The sequence below is a fragment of the Aotus nancymaae genome, unplaced genomic scaffold (assembly GCF_030222135.1).
Source record: "Aotus nancymaae isolate 86718 unplaced genomic scaffold, 86718_ANA_hifiasm-v0.15.2.pri h1tg000018l, whole genome shotgun sequence".
Classification (NCBI taxonomy): Eukaryota; Metazoa; Chordata; class Mammalia; order Primates; family Aotidae; genus Aotus; species Aotus nancymaae.
This window is the reverse complement of record NW_026988430.1, coordinates 8547830-8570433: the sequence shown is the minus strand read 5'-3', so window position 1 is coordinate 8570433 and position 22604 is coordinate 8547830. Positions and strand designations below refer to the sequence as shown.

Sequence of the window (22604 nt, the reverse complement as noted above, 5' to 3'; positions counted from 1 at the left end):
ACTTGGGGTCTCCCTTTGTTGCTCAGGCTGGTCTCAAACTACTGGGTTCAAGTGATCCTCTCACCTCTGCCTCCCAAAGTGCTGGGATTACATGGACATTTCTTTTTTCTCTTTTTCCTTTTTTTTTTTTTTTTTCTGGAGACAGAGTCTCACTCTTGTCGCCTGGGCTGGAGTGCAATGGTGCAATCTCGGCTCACTGCAACCTCCACCTCCCAGGTTCAAGCAATTCTCCTGCCTCAGCCTCCCAAGTAGCTGGAATTACAGGTGCCCACCACCATGCCCAGTTAATTTTTGTATTTTTAGTAGAGATGGGGTTTCACCATGTTGCCAGGCTGGTCTTGAACTCCTGACCTCAGCTGATCCACCTGCCTCAGCTTCCCAAAGTGCTGGGATTATAGGTGTGAGCTGCTGCACCTGGCCACATGGACATTTCTTTTTTTTTTGAGATGAAGTCTCACTCTGTCGCCCAGGCTGGAGTGCAGTGGCGCAATCCCAGCTCACTGCAACCTCTACTTGCCAGGTTCAAGCAATTCTCCTGCCTTAGCCTCCCGAATAGCTGGGACTACAGGTGTGTGCCACCATGCCCAGCTAATTTTTTGTATTTTTAGTAGAGACAGGGTTTCACCGTATTAGCCAGGATGGTCTCGGTCTCCTGACCTTGTGATCCACCCGCCTCAGCCTCCCAAAGTGCTGGGATTACAGGTGTGAGCCACCGTGCCCAGTGGTTCAAGCGATTCTTTTTGCCTCAGCCTCCTGAGTAGCTGGGACTACAGGCATGTGCCACCACACCCAGCTAATTTTTGTATTTTTAGTAGAAATGAGGTTTCACCATGTTGGCCAGGATGGTCTCATTCTCTTGACCTTGTGATCCGCCCACCTCTGCCTCCCAAAGAGCTGGGATTATAGGCATGAGCCACCGCGCCTGGCCTCACATGAACATTTCTTTAAGGAAGTATGTCCAGGGCAAATTCTTGGTTACAACATTAGTGAAGGGAAATTTCTGTCCTTTCATTTTTAAGGCCTTGTTATAGTCGTGTTGTTAGGAAGAGATGCCATCAGAGGAGGCAGGTGGACAGCTGAGGTACTGAAACCAGCTTTCCAGCCAGAGTCATCCATGATGTCTTCATTTCCAAAGAATAAGGATGCTGGTCTGCCCTCAGGTCGCAAGGGTCCCCTTTGTTCCACTGTGTTACAAACCAGTTCTCCATGCCAGGAGTAAAGGCCAGGCCTGTGCTCGATACTTCCCAGGCCAGTCTGGGTTTGAGCCTAAAAAAAAAACAGGGACAGCCCATACGGTCCTATTCTGATGTTTTTCTTCCTCCAGGAGTGCAAAGTGTGGATCCCAAGACTGGCAAAGAGATTCTGTACAACCTGGAGTCTCTCATCAACTCTGCTGTGTTCCCTGGCCTGCAGGGAGGTCCCCACAACCACGCCATTGCTGGTAAAACATCATCTGCTTCTGCTCATCCTGGGGCCCCTAATTCCCATCTCACCTGTCCTCCAAAATCATGTGCCAGGACTTCCATGCTGGGGAAGGAGCTGGAGGACTGTCTCTGTCCAGGAGATACTAACACAGAAGAATAGGGCATGGTTGAGATTAGCCTAAGGTAGGGACAGGAGGGAATGGCGTACACTCCAAGCGTACAGGCACCTGGAGGCAAAACTGTGAGTCAGGCCAGGTTTTGTAAAGTATGTGGAGCCCTCTTTGGGAAGAAATATGACAGGTGAGAGAGATTGGGGTCCAAACCTTACAGGATGAGCCCCTTTACCCTTGATGGACCTGGCCTGTGTGGGTGGAGGCTCCTGTGTCTGACCCTTACACCTTGCACCAGTGCCACGTCAGTGACTCCTGAGTCAGATTCCATTGACTGCCCAGCAGGTTCTCATTGACTTGTACTTTTTTTGTTTGTACAAGTAGCTTAGGACATTTGTGATGACTCAGAGTTGTCCCACTGCATTTGTGGGACAAGGACATTAGTAGAGCTCATTCCTGCTGCGGGGCTCAGGATGAAGGTATAGCTTCTCAGTCAGGAGACGCACAAGTACTTCTAGAGAGGAACCTGGGGACAGCAGCGATTGGGAGATATTAGGCATAAGGGGCTGGGAGGAGTTGGAGTCCCAGGTGTGTTTTCATGTTTGCCCGTCACACCTACACACTCAGCACCCACGGCTGCTTCAACTCTGGAATGCAGAGATCACCCCATCCCCAGCTGCTCTGGATGCCCTTTCTGGTTGTTATTGTTGTTATTGTTTTGAGACTCAATCTCCTTCTGTCACCAGGCGCCAGGCTAGAGTGCAGTGACGCGATCTCGGCTCACTGCAACCTCTGCCTCCTGGGTTCAAGCAATTCTCCTGCCTCAGCCTCCCGAGTAGCTGGGACTACAGGCACGCGCCACCACACCCAGCTAATTTTTGTATTTTTTGTTTAGTAGAGATGGGGTTTCACCATGTTGGCCAGGATGGTCTCGATCTCTTGACCTCATGAGCCACCCACCTCAGCCACCCAAAGTGCTGGGATTATAGGCGTGAGCCACTGCGCCCGGCCGCCCTTTCCGGTTGTTTTCACAAGTACTAATTGGAGGCTCTGTGTGGGATGCAGGCCGAGGGGTTCTCCTTGTCCTCCATTCTCTGTGTCCCTTGAAGCAGCCCTCAGGACTAAACATGAGGTACCAGATAAGTCTGAACGGTGCGGGTAGGATGAAGGCTGCCCTACTACCTGTGCTCTGATCTGAGAGAGCTGCATAATCTGACATCAGAGCATCAACTCTTAGGGCTACCAAGTAATCATTTTCACACACCAAGATTAAAAAGGATGTCAAATCTATCTTGCTAACAGCTTTGCTATGGTAATGCTAGCACAGAACTTCCATGCTCAGGGAAAGGTTACCTCAACAGCAGTTCCTCAGAGAGGAGCATATTGGCTGGGCATGGTGGCTCATGTCTGTTAAGCCCAGCACTTTGGGAGGCTGAGGCAGGCGGGTCACTTGAGCCCAGGAGTTCGAGACCAGCCCAGCCAACATGGAGAAACCTGATCTCTACTAAAAATATAAAAAATTAGCCAGGCATAGACGGGCACTGTGGCTCATGCCTGTAATTCCAGCACTTTGGGAGCCCAAGGCAGGCAAATCACGTGAGGCCAGTTGGAGACCAGCCTGGGGCCGGGCGCGGTGGCTCACGCCTGTAATCCCAGCACTTTGGGAGGCCAAGGCGGGTGGATCACGAGGTCAAGAGATCGAGACCACCCTGGTCAACATGGTGAAACCCCATCTCTACTAAAAATACAAAAAATTAGCTGGGCATGGTCGCGCGTGCCTGTAATCCCAGCTACTCAGGAGGCTGAGGCAGGAGAATTGCCTGAACCCAGGAGGTGGAGGTTGCGGTGAGCCGAGATCACGCCATTGCACTCCAGCCTGGGTAACGAGCAAAACTCCGTCTCAAAAAAAAGAAAAAAAAAAGACCAGCCTAGTCAACACACAGTGAAACCCTGTCTCTACTAAAAAATCCAAAAATTAGCTGGATATGGTGGTGCATGCCTGTAGTCCCAACTACTCAGGAAGCTGAGGCAGGAGAATCGCTTGAACCTGGGAGGTGGAGGTTGCAGTGAGCCGAGATCGCACCACTGCACTCCAGCCTGGGCAACAGAGCAAGACTCCATCTCTCAAAAAAAAAAAAAAAAAAAAAATTGGCCAAGTGTGGTGGCTCACGCCTGTAATCCCAACACTTTGGGAGGCCACGGTGGGCGAATCAGCTGAGGTTGGGAGTTCGAGACCAGCCTGGCCAACATGGCGAAACCCCGTTTCTACTAAAAAATACAAAAATTAGCTGGGTGCGGTAGCAGGCACCTGTAACCCCAGGAGGTGGAAGTTGCAGTGAGCTGAGATTGTGTCATTGTACTCCAGCCTGGGAGACAGGGCAAGACTCTGTCTCAAAAAAAAAAAAAAAAAAATTTAGCCACGTGTAGTAGAACATACCTTTAGTCCCAGCTACTTCAGAGACTGAGATGGGAGGATCATCTGAGCCCAGGAAGTCAAGGCTGCAGTGAACTGTGATCATTCCACTGCACTCCAGCCTGGGCAATGAGAGTGAGACCCTGTCTCAAAAATATAAAAATAAAAAAATATTTTGGTTGGGCATGGTGGCTCATGCCTGTAATCCCAGCACTTTGGGAGGCTGAGGCGGGCAGATCACTTGCGGTCAGGAGTTCAAGACCAGCCTTGCCAATACGGTGAAACCCTGTCTCTACTAAAAATACCAAAAAAATTAGCTGGGTATGGTGGCACATGCCTGTAGTCCCAGCTATTTGGGAGGCTGAGGCAGAAGAATCACTTGAACCTGGGAGGTGGAGGTTGCAGTGAGGCGAGATCATGCCAGCTTGGGGAACAAGAGTGAAACTCTATCTCAACAAAACAAAATGAAATAAATAATAAGTTTAAAAAATTGTTTAAATATGTCATTTTGGAAGAAAATGTAATCTAACCCCAAAAGCAAGGGGGCCATTGAAAAGCAAGGAAGCTTGAGGGTAAACAGGAATGTTGTTGTATTCATCGTCTGTCTGTGATTCTATCCTAGCCTCCTGACTCATTGTCTCTTCCTGTCCAGGGGTTGCTGTGGCCCTGAAGCAAGCTATGACTCTGGAATTTAAAGTTTATCAGCACCAGGTGGTGGCCAACTGCAGAGCTCTGTCTGAGGCACTGACGGAGCTAGGCTACAAAATAGTCACAGGTACAGACACCCTGTTCTTGTGGTTGCATTAAGGCTTACTCCTCAGTTTGCCCACCCAGGATGTGGCCCAGGCACTGCTGCTGGAGCTGCAATGACTGGGGACCACCTTGGGAAGAGGTCAGTCTCACCTCCAGCTGGAAAGCCTCCCCCTGCCTCAGGCCAGCCAGCTGCCCCCTTGGGTGAACCATAGATGATGGGAATAGTGGCTGCCATTGGTCACCAGCATGAGGACTGCATGTCCTCAGAACAGCTTTGCAGGACTATGTGAGGCTCACCTGAGAGAGGATGGACTGTAGTGGTCACACACCTGGTAGGTGGCAGAGCCAGGACTGTGGTCTGTGGTGATGCTTTGCACTGTGCTCACTACATGGGGGTGCAGCTCTCCCCACTGGGGGTGGGGCCTCCCGGTTTGCCACATGTTCCTGGGGAGTTGGCTTGCTATATATAGCCATGTTTGCTTGGATCTATACATTCTGGAGCCGATGTACTGTGAATGAGATGGACTTCCCAGGTCAGGGCCCCATGCTGGGGTGCCATCCACCTCACAGTCTCTGCAGGCTTCCATGGGGAGAAGGCATTTTTTTGGCAGGCAGTATACTCGATCCTCCTGAGGAAGGGCAACTTTATTCCTGGGCCCACGAGGCTGCTGACTGTGCTAACAGTGGTGTGGTCCAGGAGTATGGGTCCTGCTGTGTGTTTACCCAAGCGCCCACTCCCTGCACCATGCCCTTTGCCCTCTATGGGGATTACAGGCCCTCTGGTCTCAGGAGTGGGGCTCCCACCCAACCCTGTGTATGCAGCAGTCCTGGGAAGGCTGGGCACCGTCTCCTCAGCCGTGCCGGGAAGGCCAGCTGATGCCATCACCTCAGTAGTGCTGGCCACACCCACTTTTATATTTTACTTCACTTTCTGTTCTCCCATCATCCTCCATGTCTTCAAATAATAAAGCCCAAGAAGTCCTAGTGTGGACTGTGACCTTCAGGGTGCTTTTGCTCAGGAGTCCCCAACCTCCAGGCCACGGACTAGTACTGGTTTGTGGCCTGTTAGGAACCCAGCGCACAGCAGGAAGTGAGCTGGGGAAGAGATCATTGCCGCCTGAGCTTCGTCTCCTGGCAGATCAGTGGCAGCATTCAATTCTCATAGGAGCTGAACCCTGTTGTGAACTGCACATGTGAGGGAGCTAAGTTGGGCCTCTTTTGAGAAACTATCCTTTTTTCCCCTTCTGATTATACCTGCATCCTTATGAGAATCTAATGCCTGATGATCTGAGGTGGAAGTTTCATCCTAAAACCATCCCCCAACGCCATCTGTGGAAAAACTGTCTTTCACAAAACCAGTTACTGGTGCCCAAAACTGGTTTTGGGAACCACTGTGGGTCCCTGTTTCTCCATGTTGGTCAGGCTGGTCTTGAACTCCCGACCTCAGGTGATCTGCCCGCCTTGGCCTCCAAAGTGCTTGGATTACAGGCGTGAGCCACCGCGCCCGGCCCTGTTTCTCTTTTTTTTTTTTTTTTGAGACAGAGTCTCACTCTGTTGCCCAGGCTGGAGTGCAGTGGCACCATCTCGGCTCACTGCAACCGCTGCCTCCAGGGTTCAAGCAATTCTCCTGAGTCAGCCTCCCAAGTAGCTGGGATTACAGGCAGGTGCTACCATGCCTGGCTAATTTTTGTATTTTTAGTAGAGATGGGTTTCACCATGTTGATCAGGCTGGTCTCGAACTCCTGACTTTGTGATTTGCCCGCCTTGGCCTCCCAAAGTTCTGGGCTTACAGGTGTGAGCCACCCCACCTGGCCATGTCCCTGTTTCTCAAACTTGGATGTGCATACCATCCCTGGGGCTGCTGGTGTGATGCAGATTCTGACCAGATCTTGGGTGATGCTGGTCTGGGAGCCACCCTTGGAGTTGTGAGGGTTTAGGCCATAGTCCCCGACACCATGGTCATCTCATGGCATGGGCCTGCCCTCTCCCTGGTGACTTTGTCATTGTCATTCTGCCCTCTGAGGACCTGATGCACACGGCTGAAGCAGATAATGCTTGTGAATGCCCCTTTGTGCCTGACAAAGTGAGAAACACTGTATTCAGTATCTGACTTAAACCTCATGACAGCCCTGTGAATGATTGGTCTGTTACAAATGAGCATCTGAGATCTGAGGTTCCACAATGTTGAGCTGCCTGCCTAAAGCCACACTGCAAGTGGGTGGGCACAGCTGTGGGGCTGCAGAGCCAAGCTGGAGCCCTAGCTCACCCTCATCTTCAAAGGCATCCTGCATACAGCTCAGAGGCAGAGGCCCAAGCACCATCGGCACCCACGGCAATACCCCGGCTTAATGAAGGTTCAAAGTGGTAGAATCCTTCTGTGTGACCTCGGGCCAGGTCCAGAAAACTGTTAGCCTTGCTATTGTCACCTTACCATTTTGATAGTACCATCAGCCTCACAGGATCCTGGTAAAACCCACCACAGGCTAGTACAGTGTCTGGCACCTAATGTGCTCTGTGAGCATGCGCCTTACCCTGCCAACACAGTAAATTGAACCACTGCCCAATACTCATGCTGCCTTCAGGGAGCCTTCAGTGTTAGGGAATTGCCCAAGCAACTTGTCAGAGAAAACAAGCCAGGAGCAGCCTGAGGAAGCTGTCTCTTCCCCAGGGGAGTGTCAGGCCCTCTTCTGTATGATCAGTTACGCCTTTCCAAAGTGTCCTGGCCTTCCTTTCACACTCTCAGGCCCGGGCATCTCTCGTGGGTGATTAGAATCCCAGGCCACGTGGTGAGTGTGCTCACCTTCCTGACCTCATCTGCTTTGGCCTCCTTCACCCTCACCTCCATTTCTCAGAGAGATTCCTTCACGGCATAGAATTAGCCTGCATTTCTGTGTCCAACTTTGTTTCCAGGTGGTTCTGACAACCATTTGATCCTCGTGGATCTCCGTTCCAAAGGCACAGATGGTGGAAGGGCTGAGAAGGTACTGGAAGCCTGTTCTATTGCCTGCAACAAGAATACCTGCCCAGGTGAGAATCATCCTTGGCCTCCTTCATTCCACTCCCATCTGCATTGCTTCTGGCCAAAGTTGTAGCTGATAAAGATATTGGCACTGGGGACAGACCTCCGATAAAAACTGGAGCGAGGGCTGGGCAAGGTGCTCACGCCTGTAATCCCAGCACTTTGGGAGGCCTAGGCAGGCGATCACTTGAGGTCAGGAGTTTGAGACCAGTCTGGCCAAAATGGTGAAACCCTCTCTACTAAAAATACAAAAATTGTCCAGCCGCGGTGGCTCATACCTGTAATCCCAACACTTTGGGAGGCTGAGGCGGGCAGATCACAAGGTGGGTGAATCACGAGGTGAAGAGATCAAGACCATCCTAGCAAAATGGTGAAGCCCCGTCTCTACTATTTTTTAATTTATTTTTATTTTTAAAATCTCATCTTGAATTGTACCATCTCTACTAAAAATACAAAAATTAGCTGGGTGTGGTGGTGCGTGCCTGTAGTCCCAGCTACTCGGGAGGCTGGGGCAGGAGAATCACTTGAACCCAGGAGGCAGAGGTTGCAATGAGCCGAGATCGCGCCACTGCACTCCAGACTGGTGACAGAGCAAAACTCTGTCTCAAAAAAAGAAAAAAAAATACAAAAATTAACTGAGCAAGGTGGTGCACGCCCATAATCCCAGCTACTCAGGAGGCTGAGGCAGGAGAATTAATGTGAAGACGGGAGGCAGAGGTTGCAGTGAGTAGAGATTGCACCACTGTACTCCAGCCTGGGCAACAGAATGAGACTCAGTCTGAAAAAAAAAACAACTGGAGTTGGGGTGGGGACCATACCTTGGCTGTCTCTTGGCTGTGCCTTTGGGCTTGGCCCTGATCTTGCCAGGGAACAAAAAGACTGATGTGGAGCCTTTGGAAATGGTACATTAATTAGATGAGGGAGGTGAGGGCCTCTAAAATCCAGAGGCTGCATTTCTCTGTGGGTTGTTAACAAAATATTGATGACACATTTCAGGCCCCAGACAGATGTTAACCTCATGTTTAGGAGCAAGAGACATCAGACTACTTTGTGTACAAATAAGGAAGAGTGGCCAAAATGTGGTTGTACCCACTTGTGCCTTGGGTTCTACCTTTAGTTTCTGAATCAGTTGTAGTGTCCTTGCTAGAGACAACCAGTATCCTCAGGCCAGTTCTCTTTTACCCACGTCCCTTTAAAATGCACCATTGTCACAGTGGTGAGTGTGGCTTAGGGACAGAGCCCCGTTTATGTTGCAGGTGACAGAAGCGCTCTACGGCCCAGTGGACTGCGGCTGGGGACCCCAGCACTGACGTCCCGTGGACTTTTGGAAAAAGACTTCCAAAAAGTAGCCCACTTTATTCACAGAGGTAAGAATAAAATTTTGCAAGTTCCCACATCTTATTGTGTGTATTTAGTTTCTGATTGTGATGAATAGCTGAGACCCTGCCACCCAAAGACAATTCTGCACCAAGGCTGAGTGCTGGGGCGGGAGACAGCAAAAACCACTTAGGTAAATCACCTTGTCTGAGAGGTTTATAAATTTGGGCTGCCCACGATATCTGTCCAAGGGTGGGTGCATCCAAGAGTAATTTCTGAAGTGAACATTGAGACCTCGTGCCTTGCCGCACTCCCCAGATGGGAGACATTCTGACAGCTGTGCCTCGGCCCCCTCTGGTGTGTAGTGTGGGGTGACCCCGGGGTGACTCACTTGTGTCTTGTGGCGCAGGGATAGAGCTAACCCTGCAGATCCAGAGCGACACTGGCGTCAGAGCCACCCTGAAGGAGTTCAAGGAGAGACTGGCAGGTGATAAATACAAGGGGGCCGTGCAGGCTCTCCGGGAGGAGGTCGAGAGCTTCGCTTCTCTCTTCCCTCTGCCTGGCGTGCCTGACTTCTAAAGCCGCTGGCCCACTCTGAACCTGCCTGCGCCACAGAGGAAGCTGTCTGCTGGAGGACCCCTTGAGAGATGAATGAGCTGCTCCACAGGGGACCCATTGACTTGACTACTTGTGCCCTTTGAGGGGGTTTCTTTTGGACTTTTTTCAAGTTTTCTTCACAAATCAAAATTTGTTTAAGTCTCATTGTTAGTAATTCTGGGACAGGTAATTAAAGGATTTAAATTTGAACCTGGCCTTCTCACAGCTGGATATAATTAGTCTATAAAACTAAAATACTGTGTAGCCTCTTGGCCATAATCACTTAGACCATGGTGTAGGGCAAAGCTATTAGAATCTAGCGTTTTACTCTCCCTGGGCTCTGCTCTTCCTTACTGCAACAGAGAAGAAATGCCCATGTCCACAGCTTGGAAACACTGCCACTCTTACTATCTTGTTATCCAATGGCATGCCAAAGGAGAACTGAATTAGCCTCTGAAGCTTCTGCTATGTACCGTAAATCAGAAGTGTATGTTAGCCAAGTGTACACAAGGTGCACCCTGTATGGTGGGAAGGTTTTGCTGTTAGTAGCTAAAAAATATGGTGTAGACTGTTCTCTAGTGGATTAAAAAAAAAATGGTGTAGAAATGGTCTTCTCCTCCCTCCATCCTGGTGTGAGAGTCAACCAGGCTTTCCTGCTACCAAATCCCCCCCATAATCAGGAAGCCAAATGTCACCTTCCCAAAGAAACTTTATTTTCACATAGCCGAAGTGCAAAACATAGATGACCATTTTTAATAAGCACAATCAAATTTTTAACCACAGAATGTCTACAAGAATTATAGCTTTAAAAAATACAACCAATTTTTATATTTCAAAAATATTTGAACTCAAATAAATTAATTTCTTAAAAAGTACACTTCTCATACTATGTGTTTGGCATTGACTCTGGTTAACTCTTGTGCAACACCTACGAGATGCTATCACACACTTGTCAGTCGCACTCCTGCACCAGCCACTGCAACGACTGCTGCTCACGTGGTGGTGGGGACTCACATTCACAAGACAGACAGGAACATGCAGTAATAAAATAGCTTTTTAAAAAATAACACGTGAATTCATCACATAGGACTATGCTTTTCACTGCAACCTCGAAGGTGGCATTTATCTCAATCCAATCTGTGACTCAAGCTATTTAGTGACAGACAATATGGGTGAGGCACCCTGTGGTCCCACCTTGTAGGCGGCAGCCCCTGCACTCTGGGGTCTAGCCTGTTGGCGTTTGCTTTATTGTAAGCTGCTGCAGAATCTGTGAGCTGTGGGTGAAACACCAGTCCCTACATTTCTGCTGCCAAAGTGGTCTTCAATTTAGGGGCCTGACCCCTCCGCAGCTGGAGACAAGCTACCTCCAGGGCTGTATGCAGCCTCCACTCCAAGGCAGGGCAGAATTAAGCACTCCCAGAAAGCTGGGCCCTTACCAACAGATTAATCAGCTGCAGAGTGCTCATCCTCCTCCCCACATTCCCATCCCCTCCTGCCTCCTTTTCACAGCTTTAACCAAACCTTAATTACATAAGGCCAGACTAGGTCAGGGCTCGAAGGAAAATGGGCTCAGGAAAACTTAGTTTGCCCAGCCTTGTCAGCTGAGATTGGTTTTGTTTTGCTTTCCAGCCAGAAGCAGAAACTTGATGCTTTTTCCTTTTTGCAGAGTTAAAACCGTATCTCCAGTTTTATTATGTTCCATCACAATATTGGGGCAAAACCAGAAAGCTGGCTGGTTTGCTTCAAAGCACAAACCCAGGCACTGTCTTCTGCGCTTTACCGGGAGGTGGGAAGGTAAAGGAGACTGCCCACCATAGGGGCTTAGCTCCTCCAAAGGCCTTGCACACCTGATAAACCCCCTGGCTGAGACAGTGCTACCAGCTGTGCCGACAAAGACAGGACAGCAGCACTAGACGCTGACTCAAGGTGCAGCACCGGGTCTGGGCCACGGGGCATGTTTGGCACTGCGGGCAGCAGTCAGCGTACGCAAGACATTCAGTGAGCAGAGGGCTGCTCTCAGCTTCCAACTGCAGCCGCCCTAGCACGTGAGATGAAATCAGTGGGCCTTCCTAGGATTGTGAAATAGACTTGTCATTTTTGTGAGGTTGAAATCTACTATACTTCGAATATAGCAACTGTTTTCAACCACTGAAGCAAAGAAGGTAGAGGCCAGATGGGGAATGAAAGGTAAGATACTGTGGTCCATTTCCACATTCGGGAGCAATGTGTGTGACTTCAACTATTGGAGTAAATGATATATGGAAAAGCCACAATTTCTAAAATCCCAAAGGAGTGACATTCCTGGGGAAACAGGCGTGAGGCCACAGCTCAGGCTGATGTGTTCTTTGCAACATAAAAAGCTGTGGCCTGATCTCTAAAGTGGGACTTCTGAAAATCACCAGTCCACAGCTACCTGCCTGGCTAGTTTCTTAACCTAGACTGCTTCAGAAATGGGGAGTGGGATAATGGACTGGAGGAAAAGCTGACACAACTCAGACAACCAGTTTCAGTACCTGGGCCCTCAAAGCAATCGAGAGGACTGAGGAAGTAGCAGGGACACTGATGTCATCTATTTTCTGGGAAGTGTTATTTTTAATGGTTTCATTAAAAATTTATTAACCTTCTACTGGAAAATACCTCAAATGAAAAAAAATTTTTTTTTGAGATGTGGTTTTTGCTCTTGTTGCTCGGCTGGAGTGCAGTGGCATGATCTCAGCTCACTGCAACCTCTGCCTCCCAGGTTCAAGATCTCGGCTCACTGCAACCTCTGCCTCCCAGGTTCAAGCGATTCTCCGGCCTCAGCCTCCCAAGTAACTGGGATTACAGGCACGCATCACCAGGCCTGGCTAACTCTTCTTGTATTTTTAGTAGAGACGGGGTTTCACCATGTTGGTCAGGCTGGTCTTGAATTCCTGACCTCAGGTGATCCACCCGCCTCAGCCTCCCAAAGTGCTGAGATTACAGGCGTGAGCCACTGTGCCCAGCTTCAAATGAAATTGTTGATGAGATTAGTCCCACTGTATTGGTCTCACCACTGAGGTTTAGAGATGTGAGACTCAGAGTAGGTTTCAGTTCCCTGGAATGGAGCGGGCATAGGGAGGGGCAGGGCTTCCCAGTGTTAACTAACTGCCTCTGCCCAAGCTATGACTCAGTCCTAGAACTACTTCAAGATCCCTTTGAAAGGAAACATACTTAGCATCAAGTAATCCTTTGAAATTGCCACATTGAAAAGTTAGTTTTTAACTCAAATATAAATCAGGGAGCTCACACGCTAGTCATGAAACCATCTTTACTTAATGAAGAACCACCTTGAGGGACATCGCCCTGCTTGCTGCTTCTATGCCTGTCCCTGAGACAGTCTGTTCTGTTCACGCCCCAGCAGCCTCTTGCCTTAGGTCTCAGGACCTTCTGAACCACCCTTGAGGGTGTGTGCCAGCAAATACACCAAGTGGACTTCACTTAGGACCACTAGAGTGCAAACCTTCAGCTTCTAGAAGTCCAAGTGTGGCTGCAATTCCGCATCTGCCCCAAACTCATCAGCCTTTCCCAAGTTTCCTAGGTGAGAAGAGTATGAGCTGTGAATTTCTGTGATGGTGTGATAGGAATGCCACAGTGGTGGTGCCAATGATCACTTACTGACCTGCCTGCTCAGAAAAAATGTTGCACAGTTATGACCTTGGGAGGCATAAGTAGACAGCAGTTAGCCAGCCAGTGACAAAACAAATCAGCATCTAGAACAGGAGGGGAGGGAGCCGTAACAGATAAGGGAGTCCACGATGAGAAGCAGGCTCCCTGCCCAGCCTGCCTCTAGTGCTAGTAACAGACGTTTCACATTTAAAGCCTGCCAAGGCATTGCTGGCGACTCTCCTGTCTGTGAACATGCATAATGGGCACAGGTTCAGAGAACTGATGAGATGTAGGCAGCACCGTCTGCCACAAAAGGTTCTCCATGGCAGCCCAAAGAACAAAATCACACACCTTTGATGGGAGCAAGGACCCTGAACAGAAGCCGATGGCTGGAGCCAACAGGCCATCCCCTTACATCGAGGACTTGGACTAGGAGGGAACCACTGGAGTGATGTGATGCAAGCCTTCTTGGTCACTCTCGGCTTCCACCAGGGGTCTCTGCCTCCTTGATGAGAAGAGAAGCTGGCTGGCTCTGTGATGACCTCGAGGGTGTACTACAGGCGCCAACAGATGCATACCCAGGGCTGATTCAGGTCCATTTCAGCACAATTTTTGTGGAACAAATTAAAGAAGCAGTAATACCCAGAACTATCCCCACTTAGGAAATAAAATTTTCAAGGCTGCAAGAAACCATCTGTCTACAAACCAGTGGCCATTGCCTAAGGAGGCTCAGGGAGGGCAGGGGATCACTATCAGTGGGACAGGTGCTGGAGGAACCAGGGGGTGTTTCCTTTCTAGTCTCAATTGTCTTCAGAAGGAGGACTCAACTGGGGACGGCCGTGAGCTGTGGTGACAGGTGCACACAGTCTCTCAGAGGCAGAACCTGAAGAGTGCCACGTGGGAGCTCATCCAGGAAATCCAGGCCATCTGAGTTCTCATCGGCCAGGCCAACCACCTGCACCAGCTGACTGAACAGAACCATGCTTTCCTATGCCCACGAACCCAGTGAGAGGTAGTGAAGTGGTTGCAAAGGTTTGCGTGGGTGGGAGCTGGAATATGGCCTCTGCCATGTTCACTCAGGTCTGCAGACCTTCCCAATAAGAATACTCAGTGCTCACGTGCTCTGGCCAGCAGGAGCCGCTAGGCCACTTCACACTGGGACTACTGAACGCTCTGCTCATTCCTGGCGAATAAGCATGGGGAGTGAGTCCCAAGGCCCGCTCATAGGCATTTCTCTCCCTGGTAAGGTGGCAAGGACAGGGGACAGGGTGCTGCTCATGCTCTGTGGCCCTGAGGCCCAGAAGGTTGCATGTTTCCCATGACCCAGACAGTGGCAGCCTTTCTCCCTCCCACTGGCTGGTTCAGGGCCTCCCCTGGGAGAGTGGGCTCCAGGAGGCCAAATAAAGGGCTGCGCCTGGGTCTGAAGGTGGCAATGGGTGTTCTGCCCTCCTGTTTTCCACCAAACTACAACAGTTACCTGGCTGCTACCCTCGCTCATTCTGCCACTCAAGTGTCCAGTAATGCTGAATACGGCCCGTGTGCTCCTCCCATCAGGCTTTGGCCTTCCTGCCCTCACCCTGCCCCACCAAGGATCTGGTGGCTTCCCTTCTGCTCTGGCTGCCAGTCCTCAGAAAACCAAGGCCCCCTCCACATCGAGGGGCCGCTCTTCACCAGGGAGCTGAATGTAGCCGTCACCGTCCCTCCACAGACGCCTTTAGAGGGAGCCAGGCTCCACTTCTGCCCACGTCCAACTTGAAAGCTACCAGGAACCATGTGGGAACCATGCTGCCAGACACCAGAAACCTAAACAATCCAGCTCAGGTAACTGTTTGGTCATGCCAACCCCTCCCCTCCCCACACCCTGAGTCACAGGTCTTGGTCACAGTGGCTGGGACCGACCTCAGATTTTATACAAAAAGCTGGGGACATAGTCAAACCTGAGCATGGGGTGGCTGGTCCCCGGAGATTCCTGCATGTAGTGCAGCTTCAGCAGCTCAGCCAGGTACTGGACCACCCTGACATCCTCATTCACCAGACCCAGGGTCAGCTTTAGGAAGCTCGCCTGGCGGCTGGCTACCAGCTCCTCTGTCTCCTTGTCATGGGTAGGCAAGTGCAGGTGGTGGCAGAATGTGTAGAGGAAAGCCTTGGAGCAGAGCTGGGTGAGCATGCTCTGGACATGCAGGTAGTAGGTGCTGCCTCGTTTGATCTGTGTGCGGTGGTCTGCCAGGCGGGGCACCAGGGTGCCTCTGTAGAGGGGGCAGCGCAGGGTTTTGTTGTCAAGGTCCAGGATGCTCATGTAGCGGCTGTAGCGGCTCAGGGCATGGAGGGTACCAGCACCGGCAGGTGAGGCCACTCTGAAACATACAGGCCAAGGTCAAGAGGAGAGGCAACGGCCGGGAAAGTGGAGGCAGAAGCTTGAGAGGTGAGGCGTCCTGTCCCCAGGCCAGCACCCACCCAGCCAGCACCCACCCAGCCAGCACGCACCAGCTCTTCCTGGAAGGCAAATCTGATCATCATGGTCTTCAAAGGGCTCCTCACACTCTCAGGACCAAAGTGACCCACAAGGCCCTTTGTGGTCCAATTCCTGCTGAATGGATTATCTTTTGGAGCCATGGCAAGCTTTCAGCGGACCCTCAAAATTACAAACCTCTTTGTTCTGCCTGAAATACCCTCTCCCTCTTGCATTTAGCTCAATTTAAACCATATTCAGCCTTCTCTGATCTTCTCTGATTTCCTGCTGTGACCTTGGCCAAGTTCCTTAACCATTCTGAGCCTCACCTATGAGATGGCGATAACAGTTCCTACTATTTTTATTTTTATTTTTTTTGAGACGGAGTTTCGCTCTTGTTACCCAGGCTGGAGTGCAATGGCGCGATCTCGGCTCACTGCAACCTCCGCCTCCTGGGTTCAGGCAATTCTCCTGCCTCAGCCTCCCGAGTAGCTGGGACTACAGGCACGCGCCACCGTGCCCAGCTAATTTTTTGTATTTTTAGCAGAGACGGGGTTTCACCATGTTGACCAGGATGGTCTCGATCTCTTGACCTCGTGATCCACCCGCCTCGGCCTCCCAAAGTGCTGGGATTACAGGCGTGAGCCACCATGCCCAGCCTATTTTTATTTATTTATTTAGAGATAGGGCCTTGCTCTGTTGTCCAGGCTGGAGTGCACTGGCATGATCATGACTCACTGCAGCCTTCACCTTCTGAGCTCAAGCAATTCTCCCACCTTGGCCTCCCAAATAGTTGGGACTACAGGTGTATGCCACCACACCCAGATAATTTTTTGTAGAGACAGAAGCTTGCTGTGTTGCTCAGGCTGGTCTTGAACTTCTCGGCTCAAGTGATCCTCCTGCCTTGGCCTCCCAAAGATTTGGGATTTCAGGCATGAGTCACGTACGGGCCAGTTACTACTATCACATCCCTCATGGGTCGCTGTGGAGACAAAATGAGTTGTGTTTATGACAGTGCTGGCCCTCAATGGGCAGTGTCATCACCATCATTACTTTCAGCCTAGCAGTGACCAGTGGGGTGACTGCTGTTTGTTCACTGGCTTCTCCTACTGGACAAAGAAGCTCCTGGATTCTAGAGTCCCAGGACTGCATCATCTCATGCCCCCAGTGCCTGGCACATCAGAGCCAGGAAAAGCCAGTGTTCACTCAGTGAGGGAAGCAGTTCCTTAAATACCCTCCTGGAGCAGCTTCCCCAGAGCAGCAGGGACTGCCCTGTTAGGGCCTGGATATTTAGGGCTTATGTCAGACAGGTATTGTGTAAAAAGGACTGATGTGACTTGGGACCAAGGTAATCTAGTACTTTTTCCTTCCTGGGTTTTATCTTCTTGTGTATTTAACAATCATTTACTGAGCACCTATAACATCCCAGCATTGCCCTGGGAGCTAACCCTGTAATGAAGAATGACCTGGAACTCCTGTCTTTCACGAACTCAGTCTGATTGGGAAGAAAAGAAATGTGTACAAGTACAGCAAAGTGAAGGGAGACGTGGTCTTGTTCTCCCTGAGAGAGGCTGTAGTTGGGAAGACCTGGGGGGTTCGTGGGGTTGCCTCAGAGCGGGCCCTTAGAAGCAGCGTGGGCTCTAGGGACTGAGGAGGGTGGAGGAGACCATGGCAAAAGCCAGGTCACAGAAATGGGACAGCTGAGAAACAAAGGCCACGCATCCTGACCATAGTGGCAGCACTGGGCTATGGACTGCATGCATCCCACAGGCGTGGAAGAATTGAGGCCTACAGGTGGCTGACATCTAAGAAAGCTCATGAGGACAGTGAGACGCTCTCCTCAACCCATGCTGTGTGGTCCCCTGTATTCCGGGGCCTTCTCAGCTCTCTCTACTGCCTTCACTCTTACTTCCCCAAAGTGGGGCTGGCCAGAGTCAAACACCTCCCAAGCTCCGCATATCCAGCTCCACAGGTGCTGCCGCCACAGGGCACCCAGGCCTCACCTCCCACTTTTTGCCCCTCTATCTCTGCTGGGACACCTGCTCTTAGGCCCAGCATCCCTTGATGCAGCTCTGACACCTGCCCCAATGGTGACAACACTTCTTTTGGAAGAAGTTGGCTATTCTAACTGTTCCTCCACTTGTTTCCATAAAGCTCCTCCTCAGGAGGCCAGATGACACGGGAAAAGACAAGCCCCAGGCTTCCAGCACCCAGGTGCACAGCATTGCAACTGCAGCCTCACACTGCACTTCCCACGCCTGCCATGGGTGGACACCTCTTCACTGATGAGGACACAGAGGACTGGATGAGGCGGCGGCTTTTGCAAGGTCACCTAGCTAGCAACTGGCCAAACCAGGACTCAACCCCGGGCCTCTGACACACGCTAGGCTAGCGTTTTCTCCTGCCAGAAGCGAGCTCTGCTTTTCAGTCTGGGCTTGTGACTGCTGCTTAGTAAGCAATATGATGACCCCTGGTGTTCACTTAAAATGACAGTGGGGACAGGTGTGATGGCTCATGCCTGTAATCCCAGCACTTTGGGAGGCTGAGGTGGGCGGATCATTTGAGACCTGCCTGGCCAACGTGGTGAAACCCTGTTTTTACTAAAAATACAAATATCAGCCTGCCATGGTGGCACATACCTATAATGCCAGCTACTGGAGAGGCTGAGGCACAAAAATCTCCTGAGCCTAGGAGGCAGAGGCTGCAGTGGGCCAAGATGGCATCACTGCACTCCAATTTGGGCAATAGGGCAAGACTCTGTCTCAAAAAAACCCCCCACAAAACAAAAAACTCCACAAATGACAGGGGACCAGCTTGGCTGTTTAGCCATCTCTTGTCCCCACAGATGGCTGAGCTGACTACAAGCATTTCCAGGCAAAGTGAAAAAAATCAAGGGCCAGCAAGCCTAGTGGTCTCAAGTGAGGGTCCTGAGAGCTAGTCCATCATCTGAGGAGGGGCCTGGGTGAGGAGAGACACTTCTGGGCTCTGGTGCTCGGAGTGCAGAGCCTCTGCAGCGCAACACCTCCGAGAACAGGAAGGTCACAACCAGCCAAGACATCTCTCCTGCTTGTGATTTTTAAAGCCAGGCCTCAGGTGGGCCCCAGTCTGCCTGCCTGTATCAGTGCCGGTTCCGCCCTCCGAGTGCTTCTCAGGGCCCAGCACTGCACTGGGCTGTGCTCTTTGAACATGCACTAAATGTGGACCCTTCCGATGGCTCTCAGGTGGGCCCCGTGAGCCCTTCAGAGGCGTTCAACACGATTTGGTAACTGAATGAATGAGAGGAGATGGCTGGTCCGAATGCACACAGAGAGTGGTGGCAGCACCAGGACCTGACCCAGACCACCCCCTGCTCCCACTAACTGCCACAGCCCGCAAGTTTCATCTTATGATACCTGCAGGTAGCATCTACTGCTCACCTCCCCCAGGAATTCTTTGGGTGAGCTGCAGCCCAACCCATTTCACTTCTGGCCCCTCAGTGGACCCTCCAAGGTACAGGGCTCCCCACCCCTGCCCGCCTCACCTCACACCTGTGCAGGACACCGGAGGCAGATGCTCCCAGTGCCCAACATCTGCACGTGCTCTGAAGGGTGAAGGAGCACTTACTGGGAGAGCAGCCTAATGCTCTCCCCCAGAGTCATCTGTCCCTTCTGATGGGCCTTCTGCTTTTACAGATGGATGCCTCCTGCAGTCTGGCTGGCGAGGGCCACAGATAAATTCCGTGTCCTAATTCACACCAACTGAATCAGAACCTCGAGGGGTGTGACTCAGGAATCCATGGTTTAAAAAACTTTCCCTAATAATTCTGACGCAGCCGGGGGACAGACAGGGATTGGAAACCACCTAGGAACTCCAACCCCCTCACAGGACAAGGAAATGGAAACCAGAGAGGGGAATGATCTGCCAAAAGTAACACAGTGGTAAGGACTGGGCCCCATCTAGAAGCCAGGCCTCCCGATTCTGGCCCCACCACACCAATATGCCCCATCTGTATTTGGCCAAGGCCCTTCCCCACCACCTGGAACCAGTTACCTCTGCAGACCAATAAGCTTCCACTTCTGAAAATCCATAATGTGCAAAGGGGAGGAGGCCCAGTGTTTCACCGGCTTAGCGTAGCAGCCATAGCTGGGGACAAAGATGGCCAGTGCAGTCACCAGCTTCCTGACTATGGCCTCATCTTCCCCCAGGACCACGAGTGTCCTCCCGCTGAGCAGGGAGTAGATGGCTGGGTGGGCAAAGGGGTACTGGCGGATGAATTTTAAGGCATTCTGGCCAGCCCTCTTTTTATGCCTATCAGAAGACAGGCCGGCAGGATGAGCAGAGGGGATCCTGTCCGAGCTGGTGGAGGCAACACTGCTCACGTAGCTGGTGGTGTCTGAGCAGTTGTCCAGGCTGGTCTTACTGATGTCCCGGCTAGCCAGCAGATGGCTTGGGTCCAGCTCATAAGCAGGAAACCCTTCATAACTATTGTCTTGGAAAGAAAGGTTGGCATTTTCCACTGAAAAGTCAACATGGAACCCCTGGTCCTTCTGCCTATGGCGCTGTGGGGGGATGCTCACCACTCCATCCTCGTCAGTGTGTGTATGGGCTGGAGTGGAGGGCAGCACCAGCTGACCATCACTCTCCTTCCCAATACAGCAGGAGGAGTCTATTTGTGATGGAGTGTTTTCCACACTGCCCTCCTCTGTCTCACCCAGCTCCGGAGGGCTCATGCTTGCCTCGAAGTGGATGGCTCCCTCATTGTCTTCTGTGTATGATTCTTCTTCATTAATGGCACTTGGGTAGCTGGCCTTAAAGTCATCAGGGATGAGGGCCTCAGAGGGGCAGGTACTAAGGACTTCAATACTGTCCTCGCTGATGGTCCTGTGGCTGACTGCTTTGCTCCGAACCACCTGGGGGCTCAATGGTACTGTGAGGCTGGCCTGGCTGTCAGACTTAGAAAGCACAGAGGTGGATTTCTCCGTGCCCAGGACTTCAATGCTTTCACCACTGCTGATACTCCCTTTCATATCCATATCCAGGTAGTCCAGGTTTTCCTGGGGGTCAAAACTGCTCAACTCTGTCACCTCCACTTCCTTGTATTCCTCATCTCCAAGTTCCTGCTCCATCTTGATTAGCACAGACTCCACACTGGACTTGTAAGAACCAACATTAATTAACACTTTAGGAATTGGGCATTCTTCTAGAGACCTGGAAGGTGGCCTGTCTTGACTGGGTTTAGAGGGTAGGCTCTCTTGTTTCTCTGCCATCCTGTCATCAACCTCCACAAAGTCTTCAAAGAGAAAGTTTGTAATGTGCTGTTGTTTTAGAAGTGCTCTATCAATCTGACTGGTCAGGAGGTAACACAGGTCTCCTCTGAACATGTGCTCAATGTGGCTGAGCTGAGCCAGGGTCTGGGTGAAATATTCAGTGTCACAGAGCTCCTCCAAGGTTTTCAACTTCTTGTCAAAACACTTGGTGGACTTTGCTTTGATAAGTTTTGGGGTGTAGGCTGGTCTGCAGGTGTAAAGGTCTATATCAGCAGACTCATCAGGGTTAGAGGTAGTGGATGCCTGGCTGGCCTGATCCTGGGTGTGCTCCATCTCACCAGGACACAAATCAGACCCCTTCAACTTCCGATGAGGGTATGAGCGGATCTGCTTCAGCAGGTCCTGATGTTCAATGATGGACTTCTCCACACTAGCCAGTTCATTGGCTTTCTCAATTGCCTGAGATGAGTAAAAGCCTTTGTCATTGGCTTTCTTCTGGATCTCCGTCTCTGTGTGCAGCACTGTCCTGGTGTAATCCAAGTCTTTCAGCTTTTTTTCAAGTTCCCCAGCAAATGCCTTCCTGTTCCCAGTCTTCAAGCACTCAGAAGCTCTGGAAAATTCGGCGGAAAGCTCCTGGAACTGCTGCATGATTTTATGCTGGTCTGCAGAGATATAAGCCATGCAAAAGGGCCTCACGAACCCACGGGCCTCCAGGTCATATAGGGTAAGGTGGTGCACATATGCAAAGGCTCCCTCCTTGGAGTCTCCCAGCACCACCTTGGAGTCCTCCACGAAGTTCAGCTTGGGGTAGGCAGATCCAGGAGGATGGCCCACGAAGGAAGCCTGGTAATCCACAGACATGATACGCAGAGAGAAGTAATTGAGATCAAAAGTGCCAAAAACTTTGGTGTCATTAGGGATGGTCAGTAAGGGTTGGGGTCCCACCTGCTCAGAGAACTCGGAAATAAGAATGAAGTCCCTCGAGAACTTGGCCCCGGACAGTTTTGACCAGGGGTTAGCACCCTGGCTGGCGAAGGGGAAGAGCGGCACAGAGTACTCCTCAGGTAGGGTCGGCTCATTGTAAGGCTCTTCCTCATATTCTTCCTCTTTGGTGAAGGCCACTACGTCAGGGGCGCTGATCATATTTCCAGATATATGAAGAAAACATTGAGAGGAAGTGGGAAAGAATGCGGTGTTAATCGACGCGCAGAAGGCAGGCCTCCGGAGAAGGAAGCGAAGCCCTTGCGGCCTTCTTTGCGACTCCCCCAACCCGGGGTCCTAGGCTGCTTCTCACACACCCGAGGACTCGAACTCTAGCCACCCCCTCAGAGTTGTAGCTCCTCCGGAGCTCTCGGAGGCCTCATGAACGAACGCCAAGGCCGTAAACTCAACTGCCCTTCTTTTCTTCCTCCGGCGAGAGAGACCAGCCCAAGAACCTGCAGCGAGGTCACCTGCACTCCCTGGAACCCACCGTGACAGCAACAACCCGGGCTTTGAACCAGGCTTAAAGCGACGCTACGGGCCACCGCAGGGGTCAGCCAAGCGCTGCCGTCCCCCACTACCCGAGGGCAGAAACCGTCGCGGCTCGCAGGACGCCACAACGCGGATCCAGCTACTGCGGCGCCGCCATCTTGGTATCACATGACTCC

At 51.3% G+C, this 22604-nt stretch overlaps 2 protein-coding genes across 5 annotated transcripts in view; one reads left to right on the top strand and one right to left on the bottom strand.

The window, feature by feature from the left end:
• SHMT1 (serine hydroxymethyltransferase 1) overlaps positions 1-10508 on the top strand; it is a 41455-nt gene extending 30947 nt beyond the window's left edge. For all 4 annotated transcript variants that reach the window (XM_012438772.3, XM_021674773.2, XM_012438775.3 and 1 more), the window contains 5 exons: positions 1325-1441; positions 4600-4722; positions 7611-7727; positions 8976-9086; positions 9446-10508. In XM_012438772.3, coding sequence (XP_012294195.1) covers positions 1325-1441; positions 4600-4722; positions 7611-7727; positions 8976-9086; positions 9446-9615 — 638 coding nt within the window. In that variant the 3' untranslated portion in view covers positions 9616-10508. The remainder of the gene's footprint in view (positions 1-1324; positions 1442-4599; positions 4723-7610; positions 7728-8975; positions 9087-9445) is intronic.
• On the bottom strand, positions 10325-22584 carry SMCR8 (SMCR8-C9orf72 complex subunit). Its single transcript, XM_012438771.3, has 2 exons — positions 19739-22584; positions 10325-15614 (listed from the first exon to the last, which is right to left on the bottom strand). Exons 1-2 carry the CDS (start codon positions 22096-22098, stop codon positions 15161-15163), a joined length of 2814 nt encoding a protein of 937 aa, XP_012294194.1. The 5' UTR covers positions 22099-22584; the 3' UTR covers positions 10325-15160.
• Positions 22585-22604: the final 20 nt, after the last annotated feature.